Below are 21,957 nucleotides of genomic sequence, written 5' to 3'. Positions count from 1 at the left end.
TCAGTCATGTTTAGTTCCTCATCACTGTCGATCGTTGCTTCAGCTGTTTCTTTTCTGTAATTTTGTTTTGGTGATTAGCCTAGCCACTCACCTCGTCTGGTTGCCAGATTGAGCGTCTCAGTAAATCCTACCGGTTCTGTTCTGTCCTGGTCTCGTTTTTGCCCAGTCCTTGTCGGTACTTCGGCCTGTGTTCGGGTTTACTGTCTGGTACCGTCTACCTGTCTGACCCTGAGTTCTGCCGGCCGTTCTGGGTTTGTCTCGATTAAAACAAACGTTCACTCAAGCCGTCTCGACCTGTGCATCTCCTCGCTTCCACTCGGCCAGTGACACATTTGTGTATGTCCCTACAGATAAATGAAGCTTCTATCACATCGTTTACATATATTTTGCGTAAAAGTACAGACACATTATGATTAGACCTAATAAACATTTGCACAAAGGTGCCGTAAAGTTGCATCAGAGGCTCGTGAGGGACCTTAACACAGGTCAACTGGCTGTTTGCAGCTCAGACTCATGACTCTTAACAGCTCATCAGACGAGCTGCGATCACACAACCACAGGCTCGTTGCTCTTATCTGGTGACTGCTGGTTTTCCAGATAAAGGCACGGACCAGTCAAGTCCCAACTATAGCCTATTTCACTGACTGACACTGAACTTGCTGCACACTGTGTCTACACCGTGTCTACACTATGTGCACATCCTCAAACATTTCACAACACCTTGAGACTTTGTGTTTTTCATGGTGTGAACCATCCGCCAGCTGAAGAATTAAGGTCAGTGATAGATTCTACCACTAAGTGGAGTTTGTCTGGTACACACACACTAAAGGTTTACAACCAGTCGCCTGCAGACGTGCTGTAACCTTCAGTATCACCTGAAACACCTTGGCCTAAGCTAGCAAAGGTTGTTGCTCCACACTGGAAAGGAACTCAGGCGTGGTTTGCAGTGAATCGTGCTCTGTAACTCATGTTCTCTCATGTTATGTAACCAGCTGATTGAGACAGTGATATCTGGGAAGTGACTTATCATGAAACGGCTAAACCTGTGATGTGAACGTGACAGGGCGCGGTGCATCGAGGCCGGTGCTCTTACTGGGTCTTATGGATGCACTGGGTGCCGTTCCAGCCACAGTAAGGATCCCTGGCAAGGATGCAGTCCTCACATCCGTCTGTGTAGCTGCCACAGTTCCCCACATCCATCTGGACCAGTTCATGTTTTGTAGTCACATACAGCTTCCTCTGCAGAACACAAACGTCTGTAACGTCTTCTGCAGTCCCCCCCCCCCCCCGATGTGTCAATGGTGAGTATGTTTGTGTAGGCAGAGACAGTTACTCACAGAAAAGGGGTCGAGGGTGATGCTAAGGATGTGGGCTGAGTGGTTGAAAGGACGGTATTCAGCGATGACAAAGGTTTGAGTTTTTACATGCAGCACCTTATGAATCCCTCCTTTCTCTGCATAAAGTTAAAAGGAGACAAAGGGAGTGGGCTTAGAGTTATTTACACCAACAAAGCTTCTTGAATCATCGCTCTGTTTACGTGGATGGTTTTTCCAGTGAGGACTAACGTTTCTTCTCATGGTTTGTCCAATCGTTAGCGGTGCAGTAGTAGCTAATGTGAAGAAAAAAGCAGCCGACCGTATTTCTCTGTGTCTATTGAAGCCCACCAGAGCTTGTAGCTGCAGCTGTGCCCTTCTGTGGCACCGTGTGGTTTGGCATCATTGCACATCACTGCACGCTCAGCTACATCGCGTGTTGTGGTGAGCAGATATGTGCACTTCTAATCTGTTCCCCCATGTCTTTTTAAAGAAAGTCAAGATGAGGCCGGATAAGATCTCAGCTGACACATTTCACAGCCCCTCTTCAGCAAATGCATCCACTTATTCTATACATAACGATCGTGTTATGATATAATAGCTTTTAATAATGACCATAACTTGAAACAACATGTCGCGTACGGTAATTCCAAGTTAACTTCTCTTTTGTACTTACGCTCAGTCAGAAACAGAACTGTGTGTTCATCGTTCCTTTGTTGATGGGAACTGTCCACGTAGATGTGCGTGTAGTTGTGGTGATTTGAGAGAAGTGGGGCAGTGTTGTTCTCAGGTCGGACCCAGTCCTTCACCTCGGAGGTCAGTTTGATTATTCCCAGCATGTCGGAAGAAATGGCTTTGCTGTCTTTAACACACTGAAGACAGAAAAGGCACATTTTTAGAGCGTTGCCTCATCAGCTGACTCCTCACCTCAAACCCTGACCTCCTTAGTTACTGCTGCTGCAGTTTCCCAACAGCACCTCCTGACTCAACGCAATATCACGCACACAATGGGATTTTTTATTTCTAGCGGGCGATAGTTAATGCTGTAAGGGGTCTTGTGCATTGTACCATGTCTATTTTTGTCATGGTTCAGTCAGTGAGACAGACACTCACCTCTCTGGGCCTCTTTTTGCTTTCTTTATTGTCTTTAAATGGAGAAGTCGCAAAAGTGTTGTTGATATCACGCATTGTGTAGACACACACTGCACTCATGCCCCTGCAGAGAAACAGAAGTGAGCAGGTCTACACAGCACATTGTCGGGAAGTCAGTCGAGTGCTGAAACAGCTGCGCAGAGGTTGCAGACATGCAGAACTCAAGTCAAACGTGAAGTGCGAGTGTCGCACTGACGGAGGACCCACCACTCGTTCCTGAAGAGTCCGTAAACCCTGGTGTCCGGCCACCATTTCGCCTCCACAGTGGCCACGTCGACCAGCTCAGAGAAATGCTGCTTCCTGTCCGGGTCGCCGCAGAACAGCCGGGCGTTCATCTGGGACGTCCAGCAGAACTGCAGGTTGTTCTTGGGGCCGCCGACGTCGGCCTGGAAGCAACGCGCGGCCGGAGGGTCAGTCGCTGCTTCGTGGAGCGAACGTCAGGTGGTGGATCGGGTCTCACCGTGCAAACGCGAGACACGAACGGCAGCCACGTGTCGCTGTCCAGCTCCGAGTCGCTGTTTCTCTCCCTGTAGAAGGCGTAGACCTTGTCCTGCGTGGGATCGCCTCCCTCCTTGATGGGCAGCAGACCCACATAGTGCCGCTCTAGAGTTATAAAAGCAAAGCAACGGTCATTCGGGATCGACGTGCAGGAGGTGTCTCCTCAGGGCTCCTTCTGTCTCTGCTGGTACCTTTATTGGTGTTTGCTGGTCCAACTCTGTGTTCCCCAAACCTGTGGATGCCAACCTGCTCCTCAGATCCAGAGTACGTGACATAGAGGTCCACCTTTTCTCCAGATTCTGGAAAAACAAATTCACATTTTAAAACTAATAACTAAGGCTTGTAAAGCAGAAAAGCAGAAGAACACAGACCTAGAACATGTTGAGTTAAGCTTGAGTAAGGAAAGGTTCACACAATCCATGAGGTCAAAGGTCAAAGATTCATCGGCCGATTTAAACAGCCTGACATGTAATAAAACTCACCCACTAGAACCGACGGTTCCCCCTCCTTTATGTTAATCCCACCTTTGGTTGAATCTATGGGCTGTGTTTGTTTAGAGGACGTGCATGTTGGCCTCTCGTCTGTTAAATTCTAATGGAAAGAATAAAAAACAAAACAACGTGTTTGTGTTGAAATGCCCCGTGATGTGTGGTCGCACTCGCGGTTTAGTGACTCATGAGACGCGTGCGTTCATGGCTTTTGGTTTTTTTGGGTGGTTATGAACAAAGCGTTTTTGGTCCATTTATGTTCCTTACGGCTGCAACAGTCTCTTGTTTTATATAAGGAGAATGCGTCACTGCGACCGAGGGACCTCCACCAACGCGTGTGTCTGCAGGCTCTCACCATGCAGCAGGCGAACATGTCCTGACCAGCGGCTCCACACAGGAACACCTCCTCGGCCTTCGTGGTCCTTTGGACCACCGCGATGTGGTAGTCGCAATCCTAAACGACAGAAGGAAGAATGTTTTCTTCCATCTGTGGGCAACAGTCAGACAGAACCTGCAGAGATGTTTTACATTGCCCACCTTTTCCTTGCATTTACTCAGCACCACCGCGTTCCCTTCATTCTGAGAGGAAACATAATACAGAATTATTACAGCTCCTCATTAAGATAAGGCACATTTAAATGCACTGTGTGCCTCCATCCGATGATGGCTCATTTTGCTGTCGTGATACAAGTTGATTGCTGTACCTTATGGTTTTGAAAGTCGAATTGCGTCACGTGTGATGGTCCCACAACAGTGACGGTGTCCGGCCGGTCCCCCAGGAGGATCCGTACAGGTGCTCCATCTTTGGGTAAAGGCATCCTTTTGACCTCCGCATCTACAACAGGAGACATTTCTTTGGTGCATTCACCATAAAGGACCAGTGGTGCTGGTAAAAGGCTGTCTTTGTGGTTCTGTGTCGGTCTGTGTTAATAATAAACCATCATGTAAAGTAGTCCAGAAAACAGAGCCACATCCTGTGGCAGCACCAGCACCTATGTGATGCCAAGCTGGTATTAAAAGCTGCAGAGCTTATTACTGGTTTATGTCTCTGCTTTGCTTCAAGGTTCACAAGGTGCCTGGTTCTAATGACAAACAGCGACAGGAAGGAGGGCCCTGAGTTTGACCGGGGCCCCCACGGTTTGGACTTCAAACACCTTGTGCATAATGACCCTCCTCTTTGAAGCGCAACAACCGGGTGATTATGTCTGGATGACTGACGTGATCTTCTACGTTTTATCTACCAAACTATGTTCGAATTTGAGTTAATAAAAAATGACTAAAGCGACATCCTGTGCTTTTAATTAAGGCTACTTAAAATGCTGTTTATAGCCAAACTTGATGATCAATATGCAAGCAAGATGAGGATTTGTGGTAATAAATGGTTAATAAACTAGTTTAAATGGGTTAAGAAAAAAGTTTTTAGTTTTTTTTTAAGTTTTTAAAATTTATATTCTGGCGAAAACGGAACCAACAACGCGAACCCAGTACCGTTTCTTTTTTACGCTTCCTTAAACACAGTCAAGCCTCAAATAAATTATTTATATCAGCAATGAGGAGACACTCGGGTGAACGCACGTCCACGCTTAACTTACCGACTGCAAGAGAAACATCTAAACAACTCTTTCTCGTGTGTTCTTACTGTTTCTTGTTTGTTGTTTCCTTGTTTTCCTTCTTTTAGATGATGAAATATTTTTCTTACGTCTTATTAAAGTTCACAAATAAATATCGTTGTGTAGATAACCGTTTCATATTTTCATGGCAGCAAATTTAATGAAGAATATTCCACGTGGAGGTCTGAGAAACCTATTTTCTGCAATTTTCAAACTGCGGCATTAATATTGACCTCATTGGGTTTATTTCTATTTCTGTGTTATTTCTACTCTGTTTCTCGTCCTTTACTTTAGTTCGAGTACCGCCTTTTAAAAGATGTAGTATTTAAAACCCTGTGGGAATAAAAGCGAACTTTTTCTTACCTTTTTCCGTGAATGTCCTCCTCGCTACGTTCGATAGGTTCGCCTCAATGAAACAACTTAGACAGAGCGATAAGACGGATAGACTTAAAAATAAGAAAGACATCTTATAATATATATATATATTATCCGAAGCGGGCGTTCGAATGAGTTCGCAGGTCCAAGTTGCGAACAGCGTCTGCGTGCGCTTCGTTCCTACACCCTAACAGTAAATCATGTGACGTCATACTGGCGCGTTGGCGTAGAAATTAGGTTATTTAAATGAGAGACCATTGACTGGCTATGATTTATAATGGGTTTGTCAGGTAATAAATGCTCGACACAGCTGATTGTTTTATGTGGTGCGTTCAAGGGAATGTTTCGAATGACAATAAACGGACAAAACACAACAGTCAGAAAAAGAACACCCAGGCATCTCATGATTGATTTTCTGGCTCTAAATTGAAGCTTTTGGTTTTATTTGCTCGAGCAAACTTCTCATCTGAGGAAAAGAGGAAAAATCAACCAGAATCACAAGAAACACAAGAAATAGCAGATGAGAAAACAGCTGCCAGAGGCCACAGAAGGTTGGATCCACCTCCACCGACAACATACTGTACACAAGCCAACGCGGTTGAGAGGCTGCAGCTGGAGATGCAGCCGCCTGCTGATGAAGGAATCTGAGAGGCGCCCAAAAATAAACAACTGGAGAGGCCTGGAAAACAAAATGAAGAGGAAGAGACTCACCACTTAGAGTCTGAGCTACATCCAAGGGATTTCATTAACAAAGTGATTTGTTCTGATGCTTCACACAAAATTTTGGGTAATCTGATATAGACGGTATTTACTGAATACTCAACTTGTCACATTATCATTATTATAACCATTATTGTCATTATTATCAGTGTTTTCAATAAACAGCAAAAAACATGGAAAGTCCACACAAGCACGGGAACTGTTTTTTCTTTTTCAGCTGTGAGGTAACAAGCGTGGCTAAACAACTCATCAGGAGCTCTTGTTTCCAAAAAGAGGTGAGTTTATTGGTTCTTTAGATGTGGAGGAAACAATCAAGCTGACTCAGCTAAAGGAGTTTACAATTAGTCCGAGGTCGTCCCTGTTCCTTCTGCGGGTTTTTTCTGGCTGCTCTGGGTTTCCCACAGTGCAAAGACACAGGACTTCCTTTGGTTGGTGGCTCTAAATCAAGTGATTGTGAATGTACATGTTTTTCATCATCGTCGAAAAGTCTCACACAATGCCGGCCAGTCTGCTCCAGCCTCCATGTGTACTTCTATGGGAGAAAAGGTACGGAGACAAGATGGACACAGCCAAAACCCTTGATTATCACAGAAACCATGTTGACCTTCAGGTCAGACAAGCACAATGCTTCGTTTTTATTCGCACAGTTTTCCCATGTGAATGCAGATGGCTTTTCCACCTTATAGACCGCACTACGTAGCCAGGATTCAATGAAGTGTAAAACAATAAAGCTCTGTCTGATTTCCAGTATAAACCCATTGGAGAGAAGCTGCAGAAGGGTTATGTTTATAATCGCCAGCAGGGGGCGGTAACCTCCCACTGGTTCATACAGGCACTGCAGTAACGGCTTTACCTTTCATCATACAGACATTGTCGTATACATCATACAACCTCATACATGACGTCAAAACCTCCAAAGAAGCCGTAGAGCAAAGCTGGGACAATTTAATTCATATTAAACCTAAACTGCTTCAGAACAGTAACAGCACACAGATATGCTGCACCTGAATATGCATCATTTCATCCTTGTGCAACATGCAAAAAAAATATGAAAGGTAAAAAGACCTTTAATGTAAACAGTTTCCCAGTAACACTGAGTAACTGTTCACTGTATTTGCATCATGTTTGGGTGTCATATCGTTTTGATGAATGATTAGATTTTCCCCACCAGAGTTGAGCTCAAGATGAGGCCTGAAGGCACCAAGCAGACGTGTGATTGGACGAAGGTCACAGAAACACCTCTGCTGGTGCAGCATCCACCTTTTCAACCAGCACCACCTGACCCAGCATCCACAACACTTGTGCTCACCGCTTTGAACACTATTTACTGTATTTATTAGCATAGTAGTAGTCAAATAGTACCACATGATGAGGAATGTGCGAAGAAATAGCTAAATATAGTGTAATAGCAGTTAAACAGTCTGTGTTATTTAAGGCAATACAGACACAATGATATTGATTATATATAGAGAGATGAAGTTAACTGGCTACAGGTGAATCTTTCTAAACGCAGGATGCGACCCCTTCATTGCCCCACACTCCCTCGCGCACACGCAGGAGTGGGATCCCGGCAGGATTAATGAGCGCGGCGCACCGGCGGCCAGCGGCAGCGCTGGTGCGCCGCGTTCTGCACGGACGCGTTCTGCACAATCACTGCGACTGGAGCTCGGGCTCCGTCACCCGCCGAGGCTATTGGCTGCGAGGCGCCGGGCTCCTGCGCACACGCTGACTGGCGTCCAGCTGGACGGAGACATGCCGCAGTCCGCCCTGGGAGGTAGGCTCGCCTCGAACGCTCTCTGACGCGCGTCCTTTGGCACTTTTTACGCGTTCGGCTTGACTCGCGGCGTCTGTGATCGCGCTCGCGTTGGAATCTGAGCGTGTTTATTTACAGGGGAGAAGATGCAAAGGGTTAAAAATGCTGATTTTCCTCCCTCTCCCGTCAAACCCATTAATTAAATAGGAGCCGAGCACGGGGGTATTTTAATGGAACGAGGCTTTGCCCTTAGAAAAGTGCGGCGGCGTGGAGGCTGCAACTGGTCGCTTGTTTGTTCTAGATAAGTCTGTGGGAAGAAAGTTCAAGAGCTTCTCAGGCAAATAGCACAAGGTCAGTTCATCCCAAAGGTTCCAACAAGTTTCAGAACTTTTCCAGGCTGCGGTGTGTGCGCTTGGACTCAGCAGCATCATCCTCCACGAGTCAGGACCGGGCGCCGGATGCAGACACGGGCTCGGGTTTCAGCATCGCCTCACTGGACGGCGTCCACCGCTCGCTCAGCCTGAGCCGTGCTTCACAGGGACCCCGTCGCGTCTCGTTCTCCACCGCCACTGCAGCACCGAGCCACAGAACGCCTGCATCTGTTAATGGAGGCTGGACCCCGGCCAGACGCCAGCACTCACAGGCTTCGATAGTGATCTAATCTTTATGAGGAGAACCCTCAGTCACTGACACCTGGACATAAACACAGTCCACCTAAACATGTTAATGAGGCAGGTTTAGAGTAAAACATATCAATGACTTAATCATTGGAACTGTGTGTATGTTTTTATGTTTTAACATAATTAGTTTGACATATTGACTGGTCACGGTCTGGATCCCTGAAGCCGTATTTTCCCCACCATCCTCCAGCGTCTGATGCATGACTCATCCCAACACACCCTCATTATGTGACGTGAAATGAGCATCAGGGCTGCACTTGAACAGCATCAACCGCAGCCGCGCTGGCAGCGTCGGCACGATTCCACGTGGTTTCATTTTTACAGTAGAAATTAGACTTTGGCTGTTTTGAGGATATTAAAAACGAAGGCACGTATGGTTTCCTGTTAATGTTGCTGCATAGAAAAATATTTATTTGATTTGATTCTTTTGTTTGGGTCTAAGATGAGCTGCTGGATCATCTTTCTCTGGTTCGGCTTTAAATCCAACTCACTTTGGACTTCAACTTTATTGAAACTTGTTTGTATAAAACTGTGTCCACCAACAGATGTTTCCTCCTCATTGATCCCGTTTGCTGACCAGTCAACCCTAAGGTCCTGTCTCCTCTGTGTAGTTCACCAGCAGATCCTGCTGGCCGCGGGCCTGGCCGTCTTCTGCTACTGCCTGGTCCTCGGCTGCATCCTTTGCTGTCGCCGAAGGAAGAGGGTTTCGTCGGAGGACAAGAAGGCCGTTTTCTCACCTCACGCCGCTGAGAGCGTGAGCGTGACGCCGCCGCCGCTGCTGTGCACGCAGCCCGTCAAGCAGCAGTACGAGGAGCTGGACGGAGACGTGCTGGACTTCCCTTCGTCTAAAAGCAGCTCCCCTCCGTCGGAGGACGCCCTCGCAGCGCTGCCGCCCGGCCCGGCCGAGCCGGCGCCTCCCCCCCGGGCGGCCTTCCCCATGCGGCGCCTCAGCACTCCGGCTCCCGGCTCACCCTCCAAGGCCCAAACTCACGGCAGGGCCTCGCTGCCCTCGCTCACTAAGCTGAACCTGGTGTCCAGGTCCCGGCGGGCGATGAGTCGACGCAGCACGGTGAGCGGTGAAAGCTTCCTCTACAGCGAGAGCAGCCAGCTGACGTCTGGCGCCGCTGCCCGGTCTCCCAGCGGGCCACAGTATGGCTCCAGCTCCCTCTCCATCGCGCCCAAGTTCGCCCCCCTCCTCCACTTTTCCCTGCTCTTCTCCTCGGTCTACGGCACGTTGGTGGTCAGCATCCTTGGGCTCTCAGGGACCAGCCGGAAACGCGGCGGGGTGCTGGTCCGGGCCAGCCTGCCCCCGCTCTGCCCCAGTCCGCAGCAGGTCTCCTCCCGGCGCCGCAGCATCAGCCCAGAGCTCCAGAGCCTTGTGCTGCAGGTGGGCTCCGTGGAGGAGCTGCGTACCTGCACCCTGAGGCTGGCCGTTTACACCAGGGACTTCTCGGGCCTGAGGGAAGCGGCGCTGGGGGCCGTGGAGCTGCCGTGTGGGCAGATGGACTGGGAGCCTGACACCATGTCCACCTACACCAGACAGCTGAGCCCGACCAAAAGCAAGCTGAAAAAGGTATGTCAGCACCATCATTTATTGTAAAGACAGTAGTCTTCAGTCTCCAAAACAACATGTTAGCTTCCATAAAGGTTTCCACTCAGAGCACCTGCAATTAAAAGTAATTAGTCTGAAAAGCTTGAGTATTTCAGGTGGTTTAGAAGCTTCATGTTCATGCTATTGCATGTTGGGATGATGCACCTTTTACTACGGTCTCTGAATCTCAAAGCCTTTGACCAGGCTCTGCATTCGCAGAGTTAATGGTTATGAAAATCTCCCACTATAAATAGTGAATATTGTGAGCTCTGAACCAAACGCCACCTGAGGTCCTGATAAACGCAGCAGTCAAAAGAGTGGAGGCAAGAAACTGGTGTTACATTCAAGAATATAACTTATTTAATGATTGACTATCCCAGTTAAAATACTACAACCTTGTATTAAATAATTAGTTCATGGCACACATCCATGGGTAAGAAAAGCTAAAAAAACAACAACAACCACACAACCTCATATTGGGGTGGACCTACAACATCGAGATCTACCGGGCGAGGGGCTAAAGCCTGAGAATAGAGGGAGGAAACAGGAAAACATACTTTGCAGTCTCTGGTAAGTGACTGTCTCTGGTCAGTATGCCAGAATGTGTGGTAAATTGACAAGAGAGTCGGCTTTTAAAGCGCGTGTACGGGTGCGCCCGCTTTTTACCAGTTCACGTCTGCGTTCTGAGCGTACAGGCGCAGCGAGTCTGTCCCAAGACGGAGCTAGTATAGACGGCATGGATTCAAGCTGCTGCTGCAGCAAACTGGTAAAACAGCCTACAGCCTGCCCTTTAACCGGAGCCAGCGAGGTTGAGCCACAAACATGATTTTCTCATTAGAGAGAATAAAAAGCTCACCAAACTCCTAGGTGGCAAAGGCCCAAAAGTTGTGATTGATCGTGTAGCGCTTGAGCAAGAACTGGTCAACCTGAATGAAAAGCTGGCAGCATCTCATAACTAATGGACTGAGAACTGATTCCCTGTACAAGAAGGGCCAAAGTTGCCTCCACCTCCTGAGAAGACGGAGGTCCTTTGAAGTGTGCAGGCCTCTGTTAAGGACATTCTATGACTCTCCAACAGGCTCAAGTCTGTAGTTGTTTGGTCACTTGTCTTATTTCTAGAGCTGTAAATATGTACACACATATATATACATACATACATATATATATATATATATAAAACCAAAAACATGTAAAACTACCACGGCCTCCTAGCGTGAGCAGTACGGTCACCTCTTCTCATTTAGACCCGCCAAAGTAAACATGGTATATCAGACAAGCTAGCAGCAACATAGTTACACCAATAAACATTCATTCTATAATTTAAAACAGTGTGCGTAGCTTCTACGCGTCCTACCTTTAGCAGCGCAACCAGCTTCTGCCAATTGCGCACACATGCGACAGGTGTGTCACCGTAATTGAGGACCCCCCCTGAAACACGTACCCCGGAACTATTATACAAGGGAAAATACATACACTATCAAAACAGTAACACACATACAGTACAGGCGATTGCAGTCGTTGTTTTGAGAATGTGCAGTTACTAAATTAAAGTAAATTGGCCCAGCCACATGTGCAGAAAATTGGCAGCACGCCCACGCCTTACACTGAAACCCAGCCAGAGGGCATTTAATCACCGCCTTCCATGGGGGTCAGGTCCAGGTCCATGTACAGTGTGTGACAACGGCTACATGCATCACACAACATCTCCTTTCCCTCAAAGAGAGCCAGTGTGTGCGGCTGTGGAAGAGGCCGCGTCAGCATCCGGGTGAGGAATCATCCGGGATGATTGGTCAGCTGCAGTAGAATACACACACACACACATTACATCACTTGTTTTTAAGCATCACTGTGGGAATGCAATTAGAGCGCCGTGCTCTACAGCCTGATCACGACACGCGGTGACAGTCCAGTCGCCGGCAGTCCCCTCTCCTTGTCTGCTTTGTTGGTGTGAAGTTACTTCCTGTTTCCTGTCGCGTGTCCTGGTCTAATCATTGTGATCACCCACACCTGTAATTGAGGGCTCCTCGTTGTTGTTGATCTGTGACGGTTGGTTCTCTGTCCTCCTGTCATGTAGTTTGCGTCACGTTATTGTGTCCTGTGTTGCTGTTACTCGGTTGAACTGTGTGTTGGATCAAACGCACATGATTTTCTGGCCTCAGTCTGTTCAGATTGGGCCTCATTATCTTTCCAGTCCCAATTGTCTGCTGGTCTTTAGTAGCGGTTAGGTCTAGCGTGTATGCAGCACATGGCACATTGATTATCGTTACGTTTTCGTCATCAGAAGGAAAGTTAATGTTGTGAATAGGAATAATGTGTAAACAGATGACTTGGAGTAAGTTTGGAAGAAGGATGCATCTACAGACTCTGCCTGTTACAGTTTTTGATTTATTCTTTTTTTTGGGGGGGGTTTCTAAGCCGTTATTGAGATATTTTTCTCAATCTCTATTCTGATAAATGCTCCTGCATCACTTATTTATCTTCAGCTGGGAACCATTTTGTGCAGGGCTTTAGCAGAGCTGTAGCATTAAATGGGCCCATTTCAGCTGTTGGCTGAATGTGTCTGTACAAATGCCCGTGACTATAAAACAGCCCTCTCTTCATCTCAACACTGTGTTTGCAGCCATCAAAACGTCGCTTTACTGTATCCAGCCGCATTTTGTGCCCCGTTCATTAATGTCACAAACAGACAGAACCACACAGGCGTCCCATATTCGATTTGCCCTGCAGCATCTCCTCAGAAAAAATGAGGCAGAAGCACTGAGGGAGCAGCCAGCATCAGTGAGTGCTAATGTAAAGCCAGTATAAGATGAATGTTCACTCAACCACCGCTGCAGAAAGAAATGTTAAACGACATAAAAACACGGGAAGGCGTGACTCATACAAGCTTTTCATGCTCTGGAGATCAATACTATAGATGACGGATGTAATCTGTTGCGGTGCCTTATGTAATTCTTACTGTGTACAATGAGCAAACCATTGAATAGAATCACAAATATAACAGAGCCAAGCATTGCAATAAACAACACAACTAGAAAATAGATATATGAGTAAACGTCTATTTATGAGAACAAATCTATCACTTGCTCCATATACTGAGACATGACTTCTCTCTGCTCACAGATGCCTTCAATAATGACTGAGGCGAAGCTGTAAAGTACAAACCATCTGTGTGTTGCAGATTAGGCGCCGTCTCTATTAAGACGTTCTGCCGCGCAGCATGAGAAGAGGTGACCTTCGCCGAGCCGATGAGAGAAATTTAACGCGTGTGGCCAAAAGTTGGGGGAAGCTTCCTCTCGACAGCTTCTGAGCCTCCAGTAGCTGCAGGAAACTGCTGCACACAATCAAAAACTAGGGTTGCAGTGAGTGACAGCCTCCAAGACAAAGTGCTGGTGACAGAAGCAGCGAAGCAAAGATCACTCGCTGGGTGAAATCGCATTCACTCGCTGACCAGTCTCAGCGCCGGAGGGGCTGACGCTCATCCAGCCGACAGCAGGCCGTGACTCACGGGACCTTTAGCCACGCCAGCTAACGAGATGTGACGTGAGATCAGATGGAAATTACCCTCAAACTTCCACTTTGAGTTTTAATTTCCTCCAACGTGCCCCGCTGCATCAACGTCTGCGTTATTTTAGGATCTGTAATCGCGGAAAAATCCATCAGCAACATACAGTACGGTGATTTGAGTGATTTAAAATGTGATGAGTCCCAGCTGAGCCCTCAGGCAGGAATACAAACTGCTTAGATGCTGGAAATATCCTCTGAATGAAACTCCTCACCCGCGTCTTCACTTTACAAGCAGTGATTCGTGGTGAAAGCCCTAAGTGGAGTTTTTGGCAGCTTCAGTGCCTCGGTTCACTCACTCCCAGACTATATTATAACATAAATCTATTCCTAAGCATGTTTCAGCTGCTTTACATCTCTGATCTGGAGTACCCTCAGCTTTTCCTTGGCGTCATTTCATTTTCAGTCTCCTGACTGAGCCGAGGGCCTTTTCCTCTCCCGCTTACTCTCCCACCCTCTCGCCCTCCAGAGTGTGAGCTCCCAGGAAACGCTGGTCCGCAGGAAGAGCTCCGTGTGCTCCGCGGGCGCGCTGGGCCAGCTCTTCATCCTGCTGCAGTACCAGCTGCTCGCCCAGCGCATCAAGGTGATGGTCCGCAAGGCCGAGAGCCTGGCCAAGCTCACGCGGATCCCAGGAGCTCCAGGTCAGCGACCCGACTCGACCCGACCCCAGGCAGCGATGCACTGGGGTTGACGTGCAACTTTATTGACAATTTTACAGCATCTCTCTCCAGCACACGTACAGTAAGGGAGTGATTCTTCCTGTCTACGCGTAGTAAACATGGGTTCAAACCTGCAGCGACTCTCAGACCTGAACAGACTCGCTGACATGAAAACCGCCTCGCTGCCTCCGTCTGTGTTCTCCTGTTTCCCCGGCCGTCGTCCGACTGATTGGTTTCCTGATTGGCCTGGGGAATAATCAGATTAGGAACCGAGGATCCCGGTGTCATTTCCCCTCCTGTTTGCATCATATCTCACCGCATCTGATTCGAAGCCCTGCTTCGCCGATGCCGGTTTGGTTCCGTGAAGAGTAAACACCCACAAGTTAACATTAGAAAAACAGAAAAAAATGCAGTGCTTGTGCAATAAGCAATCAGCAATATTAATGATTTTGTCATTTGGTTTTATTGGCATAAATTAGAATTAATTTGTAAAATCATGAATATGGATGTTATTATTTATCACCAGATCACTATGTTGTCATCAACCTGCGTCAGGATGGGAACGTGATTAGTACCAAGGAGACCAAAGCAGCCGGCGGCTCCAACCCCGTCTGGAACGCCCCGTTCCTCTTTGACCTGCCTCCTGGTGACATAAGTCAGCTGCCGCTCGTCCTCGAGTTCATCGTCATGCAGGTAGGAGGTCCGGGGCCTTGGTCTCTGCTTGGCTCCTGGCAGCTCTTCACACCTTCACGCTCCGTGTTGGTCCGTGCAGGGCCGTCTCTATACCAAGAGCTGCGTTCTGGGCCGCGTGCTGATCGGCACCACGGCTCCAGAAGCCGGCCGGGGCCACTGGAAGGAGATGAGCAGCCGGGGCCAGATAGAGACCGCCCGCTGGCATTCCATCCAATCAGCTGCGGCGGTGGAATGATTGACAGACTGTTGAGACGAGGTTTGTCGCACGCTGTCTGCGTGGAGCCTGCTGCATCGTAGCTGTGTTACCTGTGAGTATTTCCACTGCGTCCGACTCTGACTCTGGATAACCTGTACCGATGCTGTGCTTGTGTATGTACATGTACGAACTAACTAGTTGCTCGTTGGTTTCCTGTACTCTGGCTGGGGTTGTCTCTGGGGGGCAAAGGTGTCAATGTCTACATGTTTAGGGACAAAAGATTGATTTGTTGTGGTCCTTTGAGTTTCCAGTGACGTGCAGTTAATGTCTAAACAACCAACAAATCACACAAATTACATTGTTTTGTGCATTGTTGTCTAATTTGTCCCTTTTCGCCTTCGAGGGATTGAAGGTCAACAACACACGCAGCCCGAGAAACATCCTTTTAACATAATGTTTAATTTCCACTCATAAAAAATAAAACAAATCCAATGCATTGTGTTTTCACAAGTCGCTCCTAAATGACTGTGTGACTTTGTTGTGTTTGTTTGGTTTGTGCCCGTGCAGTGTGGTGACCATATGTGGATGTGCTGGTGGCACCTGTCCTCACTGTATTTGAATGCTTTGCCTTTAAGAGAAAAAAAAAATAAAATCATATGTTACATAACTAATAACGTCAACGCTGTTGCTGCTTTTCCTTCTTTCATTTCATGGAAGCATCCAATTTTATGCAATAAATATATGATTACTGAGCAGACCCACTGTATGTAAAGCGCCCCCTGCTGGATCTGTTAATCTTTTTGTCAAACCGCAACACGGGCGGATTTGATTTCGAGTGGACTTTGCCCAGGATGCTTCTCAAGTGCGTGCAGATAAATCCTATAGAGATGAAAGTACAGAAAACTGCCCGTCCTCCTCAGCGTAGAGGATGTGATATGAGTGTGTAAAGCACTGGGTCCAGCAGGGCCTTGTTCTTCTGATCTGCCCCATTCCCACTGGGGAGTGACGAAGGGGATCAGGTTTTGATGGTTTATCCACTGTGAGGTTTCCTTTCTGTGTGAGAGAGAAGAGATTTTACAGGTTCACCTCACAACCATCCGTGATTTAAAAACAGGGTAAATGTCAGTGAAGAAATCAACCCGTCGACCAGAGGCGGTTCGTGACTCACGGCATCGATCCACACGTGCCGGCCTGTCTGCTCCACTTGTTTACGGCCCAGAAGTCGCGATTCTGTCCAGAAGCCGTGGAACAATACAGTGCGCGAGGCCACGGGCATCGCACAGGCTTTGTGTTGTTTATGTGCAAGTCACCCGTGAACATGGGGCGCGTGTCGGGGCCCGAGCGTCTGCACCGGTGATGTCCGTCTCTGCAGAGCTCCAGCGTCTGTGACCCTCCCTCCATCTGACATTTGCTGCCCGTCACGGTACACCTGCGCTCATCGAGGGCCTCTTTGCTGTGGTTGGAGGGGGGGGGGGCGTCCTCTGCCTCTGTGATGCTGCTCCAGATCGGACGCTGGAGCCGCCTACGCGTCTGCCGTGGCAAAAAGATTAAGACCTCTCTCTGCCTTCTGTAGGAAAAAAGTCCAACTAGACGGAGAAACAACTGCCCACACGCTGTCCGAACCAGACAAAGTGGCCAAACCAGATTGACTAAGACGTCTTTATCCTCTCGTTCCTAATTGGATACTTCCTCTCAAATATACACATTGTTGCTAAACCTTCAAACTGCCTAATTGCTCGTTAGAGACACGTTGACAACATGTGCACTGTGTCAGTGTCACTACCTGCGCTTCACAGTTGCTGTGGTGCAGGTGTTGGCCTGGTCAGCACCTGATGACTGTCTCACTTCTGCTCTCACGTCTGATGAGTCTGGTGCAGCCTTGACTAAAGCTCACAGAACAGAACCGGCTCTGCTCAAACAACGACAGAGAAACCGGGTTTGTTTTGACACTGCATTTCACATTAAATCACACATATGACATCAGACACGTCTTTATCACATGTTTAAAATTTTTGTAACTCCACTGGATTATTGTCACTTCCTTAAAGAATATTTGCTCCGTTGCTGATGCTTCCATGCCCATGATGCACCATAGATGTTTAATTGGCGCCCTCTAGTGGACATCTGAAGATTACAAATATCAACAGCAGAACCAGGTCACATTAGCTGCAGACACACTCAGACACCAGACAGAAAGAAAAGTAGTCTCTGGTTCATTCTAAGCACCTTCACACTCCCAGTGATTAAGTAAATGGCATCTAAATCTGGATGTGAGTCTGTGGGTGAAAGCTGCTGTCACCACGGCAACATTAAGGTGTAACATTACAGTTACAAGACGCCATAGCAAACACACGTGTGTGTGTGTGTGTGTGTGTGTGTGTGTGTGTGTGTGTGTGTGTGTGTGTGTGTGTGTGTGTGTGTGTGTGTGTGTGTGTGTGTGTGTGTGTGTGTGTGTGTGTGTGAGACTCAGCTGCCAGCCCTCACATCTTGAGCCCACTACAGACCCGGTGGAGGACCACAAACCTACAGCTGACACCAGATTGGCCTCTTTCTTCATTATTAGAGCTCCTCGTCACCGTGATTAATGAACATGCCGTCACGGTTGGACCAGCTTTCACGCCGCCCCAGTGCCAGCTCGGAACTTTAACCCCTACATCTCAGGTTGCTTTGGGCCCTACAAAACGCAGCAAGGTCAAAGGTCACAGGTCTATCGGCACCAGATCCAGTGCCAGCTGGATTGAAGTAGACGGGAACTTCAGGTCGGAGGGCGGTGGGATGGAGGGACCTGAGCTTTTGAAGGTCCACTCAAAAACACAACGTTGCCAGATTGTGTTACATAGAAACACTAGGGACTGTAAACAAATTACAAGTAAGGTTAGGCTAAGTGATCAAGCTAAACAAGCAACTTACTTACTGTACTTAGTGTAGCTTCATGGAAAGCTAACAACACATGCTCCTCTAGTCTGAGTCTATTACCTGTAGAAAGAAGCTGAAGCAAAGCGTCAAATCCTCTGTCTTAACCCCAGCAAACGGTCCCTAATCTGCGACGCCGCAGCTGCAGCTGGTGAGAGCTGCACCGAGCACCGCGAGGCCCGTGCGTTCGACAGCAGCTGGACCCAGTGTGCTTCTCTGGTCTCCGTGTCAACAATGAGCCAGGCACCGCTAAGCAAAAACACATGGCAGACCATTGTTGTGCTCTCCTGCAGAACCTCCTGCACGAAAATGAGCCTTTGGAACTCCACAGAATGTTCGGGGGAGTCAGGCGGCGCTGTAAAAAGCTGCTATTAGCCGTGTGTGTCAGCGCTGGAGAATTTCAGAGCATTCGAGGACCAGAGCTTTGGAACTGAGCGCTAAATAAAAACGGTCAGACAACATAATGCTCTGTGCTCAACATCCAGTTCAGTTTATTACTATGATAATAACTGTGGTCTGGTTACTATGGGTCGGTTTGGTTGAACCCTAACCCTGTCTATCTGCACGTTCATGAAAGAAATCGTATTTAATATAATCACACGCTGTCTCATTATATTTGATTTATTACATTTGTGGTGTGAGGTTTTACATAATACATAAATAAAATGTAAGCTCTTTCAAGGCCACCGGGCAGTTGGGGAAGCAGTGGAGAGAGTTTCTGCTAAATGTGAGTTGGACGACGTACACTATTATAGTATTAAAAGGCAGAAGCAGCGTGAGGCGTGTTTCTACCCATGTCCTCGGATCAACCGAGGCTCCGCGTGCTCACACTGCTCCCCGTCAGCGGGTTCTGTTCCGTCGCCTGCTGGAGAAAACAAATAAATAGGAGTAAACCAATAGTGGACGTCAGATGATTATGTGACAAAGAGACGCTGTGGGAAACCTTTCAGGCTCAACATGTCATCTCCACAGTTTATAGAGTGTTTTATATGGAACCAAGAAAATACATCATTATTCTGAACCATAACAATAAGCTAAAATAACATCACAGCTCAGGCTCAGATTGAGGTTATGGCTCCCAAACCACAGATGATGGGACCAATGTTTGTGTCCTATTGTGTGGGTGTGCGACTCAAAAAGGAATTGTCCCGGTTAAACGAGGCACCGAGTGCGACAGACTTTGGTCTATTGTTCCTACAGACCTGAAAGCCCTCACATCCTATTAACCCTTTGTTCCTTATTAACCCCTCTGCACGGGTCCTGCATCGCTGCAGACCACACAGATGTGCGCTATTCACACGCAGTCGCACGCGTTATCCCCCAAAACATGTGATTAAGTCAAGCAACATCAGGATGAAGAACCCTTTTTAATTAGCTTCCTTGTAACTTGTAACAGAAATTCCCATCATTCATTCCCATCAGTAATAATAATAGCAAAAATACAACAACAACAACAACAATAATAACAATAATAATAATAAGTTACTTGAGTCCTAGCTCATCCCTCTGCTGTAGACCAACTGTCTCTCCTCCTCAGATGGTTCACATTACATCAAATCCCTTTAATTCTTTCCCGTTTGTTTAAATCAGTGTTTATCCAAGACACAACGTGCTCGACAACCTTCACAAACTCCACATTTACAGGGAACATTCAACAATAAAAGCAAACATTTACACGGAACCATTCGAGGGCTTTTGCCCACAGAGCCCATCTGCTCCTGCTTACCGGTACCACGCCGCCGTCCCAGCCCACTTCCACGCTGTTTGTTCCGACGAAGCCCCGCTTGTTCGAGGCTGTTTACGGGACGCGCATCTGCGCCGGGTCACGGGCGTCTGCGGGATCGCGCGGCCCCGCGTGCCCGTGGAGGAAGTTATGGACGAAAACGTTTCATTGGGGTCAGTGACCACGGAACGCAGCGGCTCTGCTTCACGTTCGGGGCCGTTTATTCTGTAAGCGAGGCGCGTTGGAGGAAACTGTAAAACAACAGGCAGCTCCGAGCGAGACGCTGGGATTGGACGGGGACGTGTTCCAGTCGTAGAGATAATGTCTCATAAACGGAGCTAATGCGGCTTCGTGAAGAACGCGGCCGCCACGCTCGGGCACATGGCGACCAGGACGCCTGCGCTGGTTTTAATGGGGGTTTTACCTGCACTGAGAACAGCCACTGTGTGAGGGGCCCATTTAAACGGTGCCTTTATATAGAAATGTCATCACACGGAGGCGTCGGTCCAGCGAGTCAGAACTCCACGAGGCTAATAGCTCTGCCCCAGTTTTTGGTTTGGTCCTTTAATTTGCGCTAATTCGCGGTTCTTTTTCAATCCAGATGTTTTTCTTGTTCTCGACCTGCAGCTGTTCAGAAGGACGACACTGTGAAACCGCCCGTGATCGATGTTGCGAACGCCAGTTATTTCTCTCTTTGATGATTCTTAGCTCTGCAATATTTTTACATTGTTTTTGTAGCGTGTCACACACACACACATGCGCACGCGCGGTAGCCTTATGCGGTAGCACGAGCCCACACGCGCAGAATAAAAGATTTAGCGAGCAGCTGTAATTAGCATCGCCCATTCATCAGGTCGATCTGATTAGCTCCGTGTTCCTGGTCCATTTCATTAGAGCGAGCCGATTCTCTCGCCCGCCTCGCGCTGCGTGGACAGAGAGCAGGCCCGCGCTTTGGGCTCGGCGCACCATTAGTGGGAGAGAAGGGGGAAAAAATGGCGCCATGCCCCATTAGTCGCCCTCTCCGCGCTCCCCGTGGGAGAACGTCACCTGCAAAGTCAGTTAACGCATGAAATATTTCCCCGGAGTGTGAACGGGAATGATGGACAATCCTGTCGCTCCCGTTGTGTGTGTTCTGCTGCTGCGTGAGACGCACCGCACGCAGGAATGCTCGTCCCGGGCCACGCGCGGGGACGCGCGTGCCGGGTTCTGCACGCAGCCTGATCCGTTATCGTTCCAGAGCACGTCTGATTCTCAGAGTGAATGAGCAGATTTACACATTTCCCCCCGTTCTGTTCCTCATTTAAGCCTGGCAGGGCGTAAATAAGTCAAATATGCTTTTCACTGTCAAGTAACTGATTTCTGTTTGCATGTGGTCCTATTTATGTTGGGGGGTTGTAGATTAGTGCCAGGCTCTGATTCCTACTGCTAGAGAAGCTAATCCAATGCTTCTTGCAGTATGTTATGAGTATTTAAAGGTTTCTATAAAGGACGAGTGATCGCAGTGTTTTCTCTCCCTCATGCAGTAATTTACTGTGTTTTCACTGTGGGGCAGTCGGACTCGCTCGGTGGGACTTTGTAAACCCTCCAAACTCTGCAAAGGCCCAGAAGGACTCGATGGCAGCACCAACAAGTCTCCTTACATTTGTGGCCCGGGGACGGTGCCGACCACCAGGTCTGAAGACATGTCATAATCCATCAAATGGATCACGGCACGCGGGCTCCAAGGGGGAGGTCTCCGCCCGTCTGGACCACGGTGCTACTGCAGGAGGTACCGCATCAGAACACGTTCCGTTGAACAGGACCAGAACCAGTTCTGCATTCTGCACCTTCAGTCTGCAGCACGGGCATAAAGGCTCGAACGTGAAGGATGCTCTAACGTGTAGCTTCAGCTGAATAATAACTTATCTGTGACTTTAAGTTCCTGCCGTGTGCAGTAAATTAAAGTCCTTATCTCCTCTTCTGACTTTGATGATTAGTCATCACTAGTGTTTCTGCTCCGCACCTCTGGGAGAACCGTCTGAAAAATTACACT

The 21,957-nt window shown here is 48.1% G+C and overlaps 2 protein-coding genes and 1 long non-coding RNA gene across 17 annotated transcripts in view; 1 reads left to right on the top strand and 2 right to left on the bottom strand.

Moving 5' to 3' along the window:
* LOC114852697 (semaphorin-7A) overlaps positions 1–5,627 on the bottom strand; it is a 7,695-nt gene extending 2,068 nt beyond the window's left edge. Inside the window, exons 1-12 of one of the 2 annotated variants that reach the window (XM_029145258.3) lie at positions 5,425–5,627; positions 4,156–4,286; positions 3,989–4,030; positions 3,807–3,905; positions 3,446–3,554; positions 3,155–3,262; positions 2,926–3,074; positions 2,673–2,851; positions 2,427–2,529; positions 1,990–2,185; positions 1,338–1,453; positions 1,094–1,239 (exon numbers count right to left, since the gene is read on the bottom strand). In XM_029145258.3, the coding sequence (XP_029001091.1) occupies positions 1,094–1,239; positions 1,338–1,453; positions 1,990–2,185; positions 2,427–2,529; positions 2,673–2,851; positions 2,926–3,074; positions 3,155–3,262; positions 3,446–3,554; positions 3,807–3,905; positions 3,989–4,030; positions 4,156–4,286; positions 5,425–5,527 (1,481 nt within the window). In that variant the 5' untranslated portion in view covers positions 5,528–5,627. The remainder of the gene's footprint in view (positions 1–1,093; positions 1,240–1,337; positions 1,454–1,989; positions 2,186–2,426; positions 2,530–2,672; positions 2,852–2,925; positions 3,075–3,154; positions 3,263–3,445; positions 3,555–3,806; positions 3,906–3,988; positions 4,031–4,155; positions 4,287–5,424) is intronic. The other variant, XM_029145259.3, reaches the window with a different exon arrangement.
* A 2,084-nt stretch (positions 5,628–7,711) lies between these two features.
* Positions 7,712–15,969, top strand: LOC114852547 (synaptotagmin-5). The gene is made up of 5 exons (XM_029145040.3): positions 7,712–7,930; positions 9,201–10,162; positions 14,211–14,382; positions 14,927–15,093; positions 15,173–15,969. Exons 1-5 carry the CDS (start codon positions 7,909–7,911, stop codon positions 15,326–15,328), a joined length of 1,479 nt encoding a protein of 492 aa, XP_029000873.1. The 5' UTR covers positions 7,712–7,908; the 3' UTR covers positions 15,329–15,969.
* LOC114852548 (uncharacterized) lies at positions 15,730–20,982 on the bottom strand. 14 transcript variants are annotated; one of them, XR_005897477.2, is made up of 7 exons: positions 19,929–20,336; positions 18,266–19,067; positions 18,075–18,141; positions 17,774–17,963; positions 17,073–17,413; positions 16,458–16,856; positions 15,730–16,342 (listed from the first exon to the last, which is right to left on the bottom strand). It is a non-coding gene; the product is annotated as an uncharacterized LOC114852548 (long non-coding RNA). The 14 variants fall into 14 exon arrangements; XR_008694234.1 differs by having other exon boundaries at positions 18,075–19,067; XR_008694232.1 differs by having other exon boundaries at positions 17,774–18,141.
* Between the last annotated feature and the right edge of the window lie 975 nt (positions 20,983–21,957).

This window comes from Betta splendens, chromosome 3 (genome assembly GCF_900634795.4).
Source record: "Betta splendens chromosome 3, fBetSpl5.4, whole genome shotgun sequence".
In the NCBI taxonomy this organism is placed as follows: domain Eukaryota; kingdom Metazoa; phylum Chordata; class Actinopteri; order Anabantiformes; family Osphronemidae; genus Betta; species Betta splendens.
The sequence above is the reverse complement of the archived record's forward strand: the minus strand, read 5'-3'. Positions and strand labels throughout refer to the sequence as shown.